The sequence below is a fragment of the Pseudophryne corroboree genome (assembly GCF_028390025.1).
Source record: "Pseudophryne corroboree isolate aPseCor3 chromosome 3 unlocalized genomic scaffold, aPseCor3.hap2 SUPER_3_unloc_16, whole genome shotgun sequence".
Taxonomy (NCBI): domain Eukaryota; kingdom Metazoa; phylum Chordata; class Amphibia; order Anura; family Myobatrachidae; genus Pseudophryne; species Pseudophryne corroboree.
The window spans coordinates 2331826-2345952 of NW_026967504.1; the positions used below are offsets into that span (position 1 = coordinate 2331826).

The 14127-nt window shown below is 41.7% G+C and overlaps 1 protein-coding gene across 1 annotated transcript; it reads right to left on the reverse strand.

Annotated features, from left to right (window-relative positions):
* Positions 1-12183: 12183 nt before the first annotated feature.
* Positions 12184-13257, reverse strand: LOC134983476 (gastrula zinc finger protein XlCGF17.1-like; the record flags this gene model as incomplete). The annotated part of the gene is made up of 1 exon (XM_063949146.1): positions 12184-13257. A coding segment is annotated over one exon (1074 nt), but the record flags the coding sequence as incomplete, so codon positions are not given.
* Between the last annotated feature and the right edge of the window lie 870 nt (positions 13258-14127).

Here is a 14127-nt window from a genome sequence, read left to right on the forward strand (position 1 = left end):
AGTTATGTACCGCTACTTCGCACTGTTGAAATGAAGGGTTATAACAATGAGGTTGTCACAATACGATACGAGAAACCCGATTACGTACCATTGTGCAAAACACATTTTGACAAGATAGCCATAGAGATAAAGAACGACCAAAACGAGAACATGGCATTTAAGTTTGGGAAAGCGATCGTGAAGCTACACTTCAGACGCCGCAAAACTGAATTTTATTAACTAAGCAGAATGGTCGCTGTTAAAAATTATGGCGATCCGGGACTCTATGTGCAATATTATAAATCTCAAGCCGGTAATGGATTACCAGGTTTTCACGGCAGCGCATACATGCACGGCTGCGGTTTAGGCGGTATTTTTCGAAGTCTTTTAAGAAAAGCTGTTCCTCTTTTCCGGAGAGGTTTAGAGTTGGCTAAACCGCATATGAAGACAGCGGTTCGTAATATAGCGAAAGATGTTATCGGGCAAGCCACAACGGCCGTTGTGAATAAGATACACGAGGCGAACCAAGCAAAGCAAGACGGTTCAGGACTAATATATACAAGAAAAGGCGTGTCTAAAAGAAAACGGAAGCGTATGATAACACTTACGCCTTGGGACATACCCTTTTTAAAAAAAAAACAGAGACGACGCAACTCAAAGAAGAAGAGAAAGCCGAAGAGTGCCGTTGGTGATATTTTTTAAACATGTCTTTCATACACCACGAATCCGTTGAATGTGCAAAAACAGAGCTGGATCTTTTTGACGTGCCCCCGACACAAACTAGCATAGAGAAAAGTCTATACGTCGAAGTTCAACCTTTAGCGGCGTTATCCGACACAGCTCCGCTTGAATTTTATATAGCAGCCAGCGGTGAACACTACTACGATCTGAACAATACGCTGTTGTACGTGACATGTAAGATCGTACGAACCGATAACACGCAGATACCGCAAGGTGCGCGGGTCGCGCTTATTAATTACCCAATAGCGACTTTATTCAACCAAGTGGATGTAACTTTGGGCGACAGGCTCATATCACAATCCAACAATCTTTACGCATACCGCGCGTACATTGAGACTATATTAAATTACAGCTCGGATGCATTGTCAACAAAACACACAACAGGATTATTTTACAAAGATGCGGATGGTGAATTTAACAACACGGCGCTGGACGGCCCGAATACGGGATTCAAAAAACGAGCAGGCGCAACAGCGCAGAGTCGCACTGTTGAACTGCTAGGCCCGCTTCACTGCGACCTTTTCCATCAACATAAACTAATTTTAAACGCCGTTGATCTGAAGATTAAACTAACCAGAAACAAAGACGCATTCTGCTTAATGTCGTCTGAGGCGGATGCCTTTAAAATACAGATCACAGCTGCATCCCTGTTCGTGAAAAGAGTTCAGGTCTCACCGGCCGTGCGGATTGGGCACGCGCAGGCTCTGTTAAACGGTAACGCGAAATACGCGATTGACCGCGTTGGGATGAAAATCTACAGCGTACCAACAGGCAGTAGAGTATTTAATCTAGAAAATTTATTTTTAGGACAAGTGCCGAAAACAGTTATAGCCGGTTTCGTGGATAACGAATCATTTTCAGGAATCCATAACCGGAACCCCCTGTGCTTTGAACATAAAAATGTAAGTTTTGCGTCCCTTTATCTGGATGGAACGCCGCACCCCGCCAAGCCATTTCAACCCGACTTTGAAAGCGGTAATGCTGTAAGAGAGTATATGTCACTCATACAGATCACAAATAAGCAGAAATCTGACAATGGTATACTGATTGACCGCGAAGAGTACCTCAGGGGCTACACGCTATTTGCTTTTGACCTTTCACCAGAACAGGAGTGGGGAGAACACCTTTCCCTGATAAGAACAGGCAATCTACGTGCCGAATTCTGCTTTGCAGAAGCGTTGGACCGGACAGTCAATGTGATAATATACGCTCTATTTGATAACATCATCGAGATTAATCAAAGGCGCGATGTGCTGTACGATTATCTATAAATGAAATAAACTAACACTACGCTGCTGAAAAAATGAACACATTACAGATAAACTGTATTCTGTACGCCGTGCAAAGCACAAGGCATATTTTTAAAGGAACGTATCCGTGCGATATGTTGCCGGGCAGTAAACTGTCGCAATATCCCTGCGCGTTTGTAATCAATACGCATAGCAGCGGGCAGCCGGGTGAGCACTGGTTGGCCGCTTATTTTAACGAAAAGCGTGAATGTTACTTTTTTGATTCTTACGGGTTAGCCCCTGACAGCCCCCTATTCCCAAAAGCAATAATACATTTTTTAAACTTGAATTCAAAAAGTGTTTATCACCAAAATAAGCAGTTGCAAAATTTTAACAGTACCGTTTGCGGTCAATATTGCATATACTTTATATTTTACATGTGTAAAAAATACAAATATGTGGATGTACTGGCCCGTTTTAGTGATGACACAAAACGTAATGATTGTTTTGTTTCAAATTTTGTAAGACGACTCCCAAGAAGCCATTGTCTGAGTCATTATGCATATAGATATATACAGAATTGTGTAACTTGTAACCAACGCTGTGCGTGAAGCGTTTTATGTACAACGTGTCATAACTATGACACGTTGTACATAAAACGTTTCACGCACAACGCTGTGTGTGAAGCGTGTTACGCACAATGTTGTATTGTTTGTGTAACTTGTAATCAACATTCTGTTTGATACGTTTTATGTACAATGCATCTTATCTATGATGTTTTTTCTAATAAACAACGTTGTTTATTAAACTTTATATCGTGTGCTTGAAATTTCTTCCGTTTACAGCAATAGAAACAAAGAACAAAACGTTGTTTTATAAAGCATAAGCATATTTTATTGATATATGTATATATATATATATATATATATATATAACACAGTAAAGAAGCATTTAAAACATTACATAAAATATTATTGACATAAGTTAAACATTGTGGCGCAAAATACCAACACAAAATACAGTGTATAAAAATAATATAAATTAGTTATATGTTATAGTTTCAGCCACTGTGAATCCTGAAATAGATTTACGGATCTTTTCCTAGGCAGTAAGTAACCGTGCGGTGTTGTTAAACCTGGGGGACTTAAAACATTTATTCGACCTTTGTTAAGGGTTTGTAACGACATGGGCGATGTCACAGCGCCATCAGAGTCATCCTGCTTCTCAGCTTTTAATCGTTCTAAACACATTCTATTCCCCGCATTGGCTATGACGGTTGAGGGAATATTCAATTCAGACATTGCCCGCATAAATTCAGGCCAACCATTCGGTATATTACGGATCGACACACCGTTACTTTGCGTGATGCTTCTTATTAAATCTAACATGTTGGAACCAGGCACAGTGACGCCTTTGTACAGAAACTCCCCTTTACTGTTCCAGTCTGTGATGTGTTTAGAGCGTGTCATTTTACTCAATAGTATTTCACAGTTTTTCTTATACCGGTCATTAACACCGCTCAAAAGCTCATGATAAACAGCATCGGGGGCAATAGGCTGTGTCGCATTATTTGATTCATCAACAGATTTTGCAACGGGTGATAAAAGAGCTAAAGTTGACATTTCACTATCAGCCTGTTTACTCAACACCAGGTATCTCTGCAACAACATTGTATATCGCTTTGCTTTTTCATATTCTGATAAATCATTATTCTGTAGTATTTTCACGATCTCTACATCTAGACCATGCGTTGCTGTTTTACGTATGTCGTCGCTGTTCGGTTTATTATGTAAACGGTCTATCTGATTCTGAGGTACCAGATACATTTTCTCAGCGTACTCCATCAACGATTAGACAATAGTCCTGTAATTAGTGGTATAGCAAAACCAAGCAGCGAACCGATAAAACCACCCGACTGTTTAACCAACCTCTTCTTTTTTCCAATGGCACATTTCTTATTACAAAGTGATTTTATAAGCGCTCGCTTCTTTTTAAGGTAGTTCAACTGGCGTTGAGACAGCGGTATTTTACCTTTAAGCGTGTTGAGCGCTATCTCACAAATAGCCGTGACTAAATCGTTTGAAGCGTTGGATAAAATAGCATTTCTTTGGAATGGTGTTGCTTTAATTAACGTTTTTAAAAGCACCCAATTACGTCTTATCCGCCCCGACATGTTCACCGTTGTTAGAATGACAACAAATGACTAAAGGTTGTACGGTTATAGCTTTATAGAACCGCGCTTCTTAATGACAAAAGTGACAGGCGTGTCTGGTGGGAATAAGTCGCTTCGTAAACGATAATCGTCAAGAGCGTTGTTTCTTAAATCAACCAGTAAATAACCATAAGGGGCAGCCGTCGCGGATTCATAGGCTTCGAGAAAAAAACGATGTTTCGATGGGTACATTTGTCTAGCCAGAATGCCCACCTGCATTTTATCCCTGGGGTTTTTGAACAGGACCATATATTTTGTGTTTAAATGTATAGTTCTAATCTTTTTACCTTGACAAAATATGTTTTGGACAAGGTACAGGATACTGAGATTACGATGGTGTACATACTTTGTGAAAGCTTTCTCAACCTCAGAATTATTACTTGCCGCGTCCATCAAATCATCAATCACTGTTAAATTAATCTTATCAGGGGGAAAAAGTTGATCATCGCTAAAAGACTCTGGTAAGCCCTCTATAAAATGCGTACCGGGGTAATCACGCAGAAGTTGGTCGTATATAGGCTGCCAACAGGTGTAAAACCAAACAACATTATCAGGTACATGAGTCATATGTGTTGCAGCGTGTTGCAACAGCGTTTTCACAAAATAACTTTTACCCGAATTGGACGGACCCGCTAAAATACATGAGAAAGGGTGCTGAAATCTGGTGTCCATCTTAATAGCCGAACGGCAGTGTTGTGAAGTTGTCCGTAAGAGACCGTTTAGTATAAACACACCTTTGCGTCTTCTGCAAAGTACGCGTCTCTATCTGCCAGCACTTTTTCACACGTACTATACCGGGTTGACGGATCACAACCTTTTTCTGGTCATCGCCTTCGGGATTTAAAGGATAATCTAAGACCAGTTCTTTCAGGCTGTCAAAGTTAACGTGCTGCGCATTATCAACATTGAGCGTTATACCTTTAACTTTTAAACGGAAGTACATAAAACGCTTCACGCACAGCGTTGGTTACAAGTTACACAATTCTGTATATATCTATATGTATAATGACTCAGACAATGGCTTCTTGGGAGTCGTCTTACAAAATTTGAAACAAAACAATCATTACGTTTTGTGTCATCACTAAAACGGGCCAGTACATCCACATATTTGTATTTTTTACACATGTAAAATATAAAGTATATGCAATATTGACCGCAAACGGTACTGTTAAAATTTTGCAACTGCTTATTTTGGTGATAAACACTTTTTGAATTCAAGTTTAAAAAATGTATTATTGCTTTTGGGAATAGGGGGCTGTCAGGGGCTAACCCGTAAGAATAAAAAAAGTAACATTCACGCTTTTCGTTAAAATAAGCGGCCAACCAGTGCTCACCCGGCTGCCCGCTGCTATGCGTATTGATTACAAACGCGCAGGGATATTGCAACAGTTTACTGACCGGCAACATATTGCACGGATACGTTCCTTTAAAAATATGCCTTGTGCTTTGCACGGCGTACAGAATACAGTTTATCTGTAATGTGTTCATTTTTTCAGCAGCGTAGTGTTAGTTTATTTCATTTATAGATAATCGTACAGCACATCGCGCCTTTGATTAATCTCGATGATGTTATCAAATAGAGCGTATATTATCACATTGACTGTCCGGTCCAACGCTTCTGCAAAGCGGAATTCGGCACGTAGATTGCCTGTTCTTATCAGGGAAAGGTGTTCTCCACACTCCTGTTCTGGTGAAAGGTCAAAAGCAAATAGCGTGTAGCCCCTGAGGTACTCTTCGCGGTCAATCAGTATACCATTGTCAGATTTCTGCTTATTTGTGATCTGTATGAGTGACATATACTCTCTTACAGCATTACCGCTTTCAAAGTTGGGTTGAAATGGCTTGGCGGGGTGCGGCGTTCCATCCAGATAAAGGGACGCAAAACTTACATTTTTATGTTCAAAGCACAGGGGGTTCCGGTTATGGATTCCTGAAAATGATTCGTTATCCACGAAACCGGCTATAACTGTTTTCGGCACTTGTCCTAAAAATAAATTTTCTAGATTAAATACTCTACTGCCTGTTGGTACGCTGTAGATTTTCATCCCAACGCGATCAATCGCGTATTTCGCGTTACCGTTTAACAGAGCCTGCGCGTGCCCAATCCGCACGGCCGGTGAGACCTGAACTCTTTTCACGAACAGGGATGCAGCTGTGATCTGTATTTTAAAGGCATCCGCCTCAGACGACATTAAGCAGAATGCGTCTTTGTTTCTGGTTAGTTTAATCTTCAGATCAACGGCGTTTAAAATTAGTTTATGTTGATGGAAAAGGTCGCAGTGAAGCGGGCCTAGCAGTTCAACAGTGCGACTCTGCGCTGTTGCGCATGCTCGTTTTTTGAATCCCGTATTCGGGCCGTCCAGCGCCGTGTTGTTAAATTCACCATCCGCATCTTTGTAAAATAATCCTGTTGTGTGTTTTGTTGACAATGCGTCCGAGCTGTAATTTAATATAGTCTCAATGTACGCGCGGTATGCGTAAAGATTGTTGGATTGTGATATGAGCCTGTCGCCCAAAGTTACATCCACTTGGTTGAATAAAGTCGCTATTGGGTAATTAATAAGCGCGACCCGCGCACCTTGCGGTATCGGCGTGTTATCGGTTCGTACGATCTTACATGTCACGTACAACAGCGTATTGTTCAGATCGTAGTAGTGTTCACCGCTGGCTGCTATATAAAATTCAAGCGGAGCTGTGTCGGATAACGCCGCTAAAGGTTGAACTTCGACGTATAGACTTTTCTCTATGCTAGTTTGTGTCGGGGGCACGTCAAAAAGATCCAGCTCTGTTTTTGCACATTCAACGGATTCGTGGTGTATGAAAGACATGTTTAAAAAATATCACCAACGGCACTCTTCGGCTTTCTCTTCTTCTTTGAGTTGCGTCGTCTCTGTTTTTTATTTAAAAAGGGTATGTCCCAAGGCGGAAGCGTTATCATACGCTTCCGTTTTCTTTTAGACACGCCTTTTCTTGTATATATTAGTCCTGAACCGTCTTGCTTTGCTTGGTTCGCCTCGTGTATCTTATTCACAACGGCCGTTGTGGCTTGCCCGATAACATCTTTTGCTATATTACGAACCGCTGTCTTCATATGCGGTTTAGCCAACTCTAAACCTCTCCGGAAAAGAGGAACAGCTTTTCTGAAAAGACTTCGAAAAATACCGCCTAAACCGCAGCCGTACATGTATGCGCTGCCGTGAAAACCTGGTAATCCATTACCGGCTTGAGATTTATAATATTGCGCATAGAGTCCCGGATCGCCATAATTTTTAACAGCGACCATTCTGCTTAGTTAATAAAATTCAGTTTTGCGGCGTCTGAAGTGTAGCTTCACGATCGCTTTCCCAAACTTAAATGCCATGTTCTCGTTTTGGTCGTTCTTTATCTCTATGGCTATCGTGTCAAAATGTGTTTTGCACAATGGTACGTAATCGGGTTTCTCGTATCGTATTGTGACAACCTCATTGTTATAACCCTTCATTTCAACAGTGCGAAGTAGCGGTACATAACTACCCCCGACCCGTTGGTGTTCGATAATGTCTGTGTACACGTACATCGTATATTGGCCGCCTTTGATGTCGGCGCATGGTTTAGAAATATTAGTTTTAGGTTGTAAACCCAGTATCCATGTCAGCTTAGAACCGGCGTGGATTTGATACAACAGTTTACTGTCACATGTTACAACGCGTGCAAATGGATCATACATTAGTCTTAATCCAACGTCCAGTTTCAGTTGTACAATTTCAGCGTTGATTACGTTCAGTAACGCTTCGATTGTTTCATAAAAACCGGGTTTAATGCACAAACTCGCGACTCTCGCCACCGGCTGTTCCGCCGTTCCATCCCATGATAATTGCAGTCTACGATCTTGTAAATCCAATGTATTCCACGTATGCGGGTATTGTATCTCAGTAAGTGCCACTTCCCATTCGCCATTTAAGTCTATCGGTTTAGCCAACTTTGTCGTATAGTTAGAAATCTTATTTTGCGGGAAGGTAACAGCCGATGCGTTGCTGGGTAAGGTTATGTAGAACGACTTGTCATCCATCGCTCGTCTTGTTAGATACTGATGATCTTTATATGTCTTTTACCACCGATGCTGTGACCCAACTGTTAAATTTTGCGGGGTACCCGCGCCACTTGACTAACGCGTATTTACGGCCTCTGACCGTCTTATTTTTTAAAATCTTTTCCACTTTGTAAACTCTGTTATAGTTTTTTGGTATGCTTTGAAGCTCTTCGGGGTAAAAACTACCTGTTATAACTTCACCATACAGATCTGCCAACTTATAAAGCGGTTTAATCCCTTTAGTGTTCACACTATGTACAACAAAAATCTCCTCAGAAAAGCTCTGTTCGTAACCTTTCTGAAATATGTCCTTATATTTAGAAATACGGACGTGGTCACCGATTCCTAAACAAACTGGGGCTTTCTTACTTCTAAAGTAATCACCGTAGGTCGTTTTGAAGACACTCAATGCGTTAGAGTCATTCACATCGTTTGGAGCGCACTTAATCGTTCTATGGTATGTGTTATTATAGCTGCGTATGAAGTCTTGTAAAACGTCTATATATCTGTAGGTATTCTTTGCCGTGAAATAGCGCCACATGCGTGTTTTTAAAGTCCTATTGAAGCGCTCTATAACAGCCGCTTTCACATCGTTATTGGTCGTGAAATGATTTATACCGTATTTTTCTAACACCTTTTTTAGGTTTCTGTTTAGAAACTCTTTACCATTATCGGTTTGTAGCTTCATCGGCACATCGCCGCGCTGGAATATTTTTTCAAAAGCATTAGCGACCGTTGCTGCATTCTTAGCGGTCAGACTTTCACCCCACACCCTCTTACTGAATATATCGATGATTGTTAATATGTATTTAACGCCATCGTTGTATTTTGACAAATCTATCAGCGAGACCAAATCGCATTGCCACTGTTGGTTTATACCCGATACACAAATCATGTTCCTTTTATAGTTTTTTCTTGCTGGCTTGTGCAGCATGTAGGCGTCTTGTTCTTGTAACCACTTTCTTACGTCGGATCTTTTAAATTTATTTTTAACCGACCCATAATATTTATCAATGCTGCTAAAACTACCTGGTTTTAACACTGTGTAATATGCATCTTTCATCCGCCTGATTTGACGCGCTGCGTTGCGTGACATTCTGCGACTGGTGTTACGTGACACTCTGCGACTGGTGTTACGCGAACATTTTTAATACGGTTTAATATCGAACACTATAAATTGATATAAAATTTAATATTAAAGCGATATAAAACACTATCATTTAATATTAAAGGGGGTGGCGCCTAGGAGAAAGGGGTGTTACCAACTGTCAAGTTTGACAGAAAGGTTGTCTTTATCTACTATGCTGAGTACATAGTCCTCTGTACTGGACCATCCTAATTTCTTAAATTTATAATAAAAAACATTTGTTTTTTTTTTTGAAAAATAGTTGTTGGCCTTACCCTAGTCTCTTGCTCCAAGGGATCTGTATTGAGGTCATTAGTACCACAGCGTTGGTTTCTTGACCTCATTGTCCTAGACTTCTGATCATTGTGATCTATGCACTTCTTGTGTTCCTTCTAAGAGCACTGTTCAGAAATCTGCACGTTATCTTCTCTCCCCAATGTATGGAGGCAGCACTGATATTCTATGGGATACGCTTGATTCCTCTACTGGTTACTGTTGGCATAGTCATTGCTAAAAAGGCTCTTGTTCTCATGATAGAGTCAATGAGTCCAGACCAGAATTGGTGATTTTCTTCTATTTGTTTTATATATAAAGTTTTTTTGTTTTTAAATTGCGTTGTGTTTTTCTTGTTCAATTAATGGTTGTTAATGCATATGTAATATATTTTTGTAAAAATCAGAGGGTCAGTGAGACGTTATGGAGCCAATTTATCATTTATTATTTGCTGCTAATTCCCACGAAACAACTGGATCACCCAAATGTAAGAAGGGACTGAAGCGGGTATCTCCCATACCTTCATAAATGGACATCTCCAGGCAAGGGTCAGGTAAGTTTATTATTTATATACAACAACCCTAATTCACCTACAAGTAAAAAAAAAAAACCACAGAACATTGGAATGGACATATTTCATTTAAAACCAACAAATGATAAAACTATTTAATTACACAGAGACCCTTCCACCCCCCCCCCCTTGTATTATCAATCCCACTATTCAAATGCGCTGTCAAAATGGGACATAGCCAAAATTACACTGGAAATCTTTTGCTTTTAAACGACTTTATTTTATATCTTTAATACACAGATTTTTGCCTATATTTTAAACTTACAAAATACTTTACTCTGCACAACAAACTATCGGGTCATTCAGACCCAGCCACAATAGTGGCCCGCAGCAGTTTACCCGGTGGTGGCAAAATGCACATGCGCAGCGGCCACACATATTGCGGTCGCATCTCTAAGGGGTGAATGCGGGCGGGCCTCATATCTCATCTTTTCCAAGTTACTACAAATGATATGAGATCGGTAGCAGCACTACTTTCAGGATTATTACACAGAACACACATAAAGGCTGACACAGCAAATAACAGTAACACACACAAGGGATTAATTAGAAATAAGGTAGCAGAATCATCATTAAGTCTAATTATCAACTGGTTCTGTGTGGGACCCTTACACCTCTTTACTGCCTCCAGCAGCCCCTGGTACTGCACTGCAGCCATACACCCTATCTCCCCCCACTGCTGTCACCTGCCCTGTCTCCTCCCACTACTGCCACCACCATGTCTCCTCCCAGTACTGACACCCACCCTGTCTCCCTCCCACTACTGCCAGTGTCTCACCCCCCTACTGCCACCCACCCTGTCTCTCCCCCTACTGCCAGTCGTGGCTCGCCCCCACCGTCTCCCCCCCTACTGCCATCCGCCCTGTCTCCCCCCACTACTGCCATCCGCCCTGTATCCCCCCCACTACTGCCACCCGACGTCTCCCTCTACTGCCATCTGCCCCATATCCCCCCCACTACTGCCACCCGCCCCATCTCCTCCCAGTACTTCCAAAGCCCCATCTTCCTCCACTACTGCCACCCACAGTCTTCCCCCCACTACTGCCAGCCACTGTGTCTCCCACTGACACCTCAGCACCGCTTGAGGACAATATTACCCACTGACAATGCCTTCGGCAGGCCCCACTACAGCAATAGTGCCACCACTCTGTCTCCCCCCTGACATCTCAGCATTGCTTGGGGATTCTTGGTATTGCTGGTAACAGTCCTTCATCTCCATATGGAAGTAAGCAGGGCAGTAAGGAGGCAGAAGCTGCTTCTGGTACCATGGACCCTGGTCATTTAGGGCTGGGAGAGTCAGAAAGATTATGTAATAGAGTCACCATCTTACAGGTAGCTGGTGAAGGGAGCAGAGAATGGGTGTTATGTGGCAGGAACAGGTTGGTTAGGTAACAGCCTGGCTGCTGCATTCTGTAAAAGCTACAAGCGGTGCAATTCTTTTGCTGGGAGACCCAGGTAGAGGACATTACAGTAGTCTATGTGTGATGATGCAATGCATGTATGACTGTAGGTAGATCATCTGAGGGAAATAAGTGCTGGAGTCTGGCTATGTTCCTCAGATGAGGATCTGATTGTGGCTGATACCTGATGTCTAAGTGTCACTCCATAATCCAGGACACCAAGATTCCGCACATGATCAGCATTTTGTAACTCTGAAGATCCAAGCACAAGTCTAGTTGGTTTGCAAAGCTGAGCTGTAGCCCTGCCCTTTGTTGGTGAGCTTCTATCATAAGGACGATTCACCAGGTTTGAGTCACAGCGAACTGGCATCACCCACACCTGGAGCTCAGCTTGACATTTAGGATTGGTACTGGGTTCTCAGTACTTGGAGCAAAAGACAGGTCATCTACATAGCAGTGGTAGATGAGGGCATGACACCTGATTATTTCACCCTGCAGGAGCATGTATATTGCAAAAAGCATAGGAGATAGGAAAAGAACCTTGAAGAGCAACGCATGGCAATGATAAGTATACTCCAGAAGATTAACATGGCTTCTCACATGTGTGACTTCTCTGGTGTGTAACAAGTTGTGATTTCTGTGCAAAACATTTCCCACACTTAGAACATGGAAATGGCTTCTCACCTGTGTGACTTCTCTGGTGTGTAACAAGTTGTGATTTCTGTGCAAAACATTTCCCACACTTAGAACATGGAAATGGCTTCTCACCTGTGTGACTTCTCTGGTGTGTAACAAGTTGTGATTTCTGTGTAAAACATTTCCCACACTCAGAACATGAAAATGGCTTCTCACCTGTGTGACTTCTGTGATGTGTAACAAGAACTGATTTGTGTGCAAAACCTTTCCCACACTCAGAACATGGAAATGGCTTCTCACCTGTGTGACTTCTGTGATGTATAAAAAGAGCTGATTTGCGTGCAAAACCTTTCCCACACTCAAAACATGGAAATGGCTTCTCACCTGTGTGACTTTGCTGATGTCTAACAAGATGTGATTTCATTGTAAAACATTTCCCACACTCGGAGCAAGAAAATGGCTTCGCACCTGTGTGACTTCTGCGATGTATAACAAGTTGTGATTTCCGGGCAAAACATTTCCCACACTCAGAGCAAGAAAATGGCTTCTCACCTGTGTGACTTCTGTGATGTATAACAAGTTGTGATTTCCGTGTAAAACATTTCCCACACTCAGAGCAAGAAATTGGATTCTCACCTGTGTGACTTCTGTTATGACTAACAAGATCTGATTTCTGTGCAAAACATTTCCCGCACTCAGGACATGGAAATGGCCTTTCACCTGTGTGACTTCGCTGATGTGTAACAAGTTGTGATTTCCGTGTAAAACATTTCCCACACTCAGAGCAAGAAATTGGATTCTCACCTGTGTGACTTCTGTTATGACTAACAAGATCTGATTTCTGTGCAAAACATTTCCCACACTCAGGACATGGAAATGGCCTTTCACCTGTGTGACTTCGCTGATGTGTAATAAGTTGTGATTTCTGGGTAAAACATTTCCCACACTCAGAACATGGAAATGGCTTCTCACCTGTGTGACTTCGCTGATGTGTAATAAGTTGTGATTTCCATGCAAAACATTTCCCACACTCAGAACATGGAAATGGCCTCTCTCTCACCTGTGTGACTTTGCTGATGTGTAACAAGTTGTGATTTCCGTGCAAAATATTTCCCACACTCAGAACATGGGAATGGTGATGTACCTGTGTGACTTCTCTTATGTGCATCAAGAGTTGATTTGTATGTAAAACATTTCCCACACTCAGAACAGGAATATGGTTTCTCACCTGTATGTATTCTCTTATGTATTACAAGAAGTGATTTGTATGTAAAACATTTTCCACACTCAGAACATGGAAATGGAGTCTCACCCGTGTGACTTCGCTGATGTGTAGCAAGTTGTGATCTCCGGGTAAAACATTTACCGCACTCAGAGCAAAAAAATGGCCTCTCACCTGTGTGTCTTCTCTGATGTGTAACAAGAGCTGATTTGTATGTAAAACATTTTCCACACTCAGAACATGGAAATGGCTTCTCACCTGCCATAGCTGGCTGATGGGTAATAAGCTTTGTGTTCTGTATAAAACATTTGGCATCTATAGAACAGGGAAACACTGTATCTACTCTCAGAGCTGTAACACATGCACCAATATCAGAGTGATCAGGAGAACATTTCCCAGGATCAGGGGGATCAGCTGATAGAGCTGGATGTATAATTGGGGTAATGGGATTATCTCCTGGAGAATCCTGTCTGCTGTCATCTTTTATGTCACAATCCGGGGATAACATTAGATGTCCTTCTGAGATATTCCTGCTTGTGTGTCCATCTGCTGGAAATATAATATATTATGGAAATGTGACATTTTCTGTAACAATATTAATCTTGTAAACAATAGGAGAAGACGACTCTCTGAGACACTTAATTGTAAATGTGTGTGTGTATTAAAACA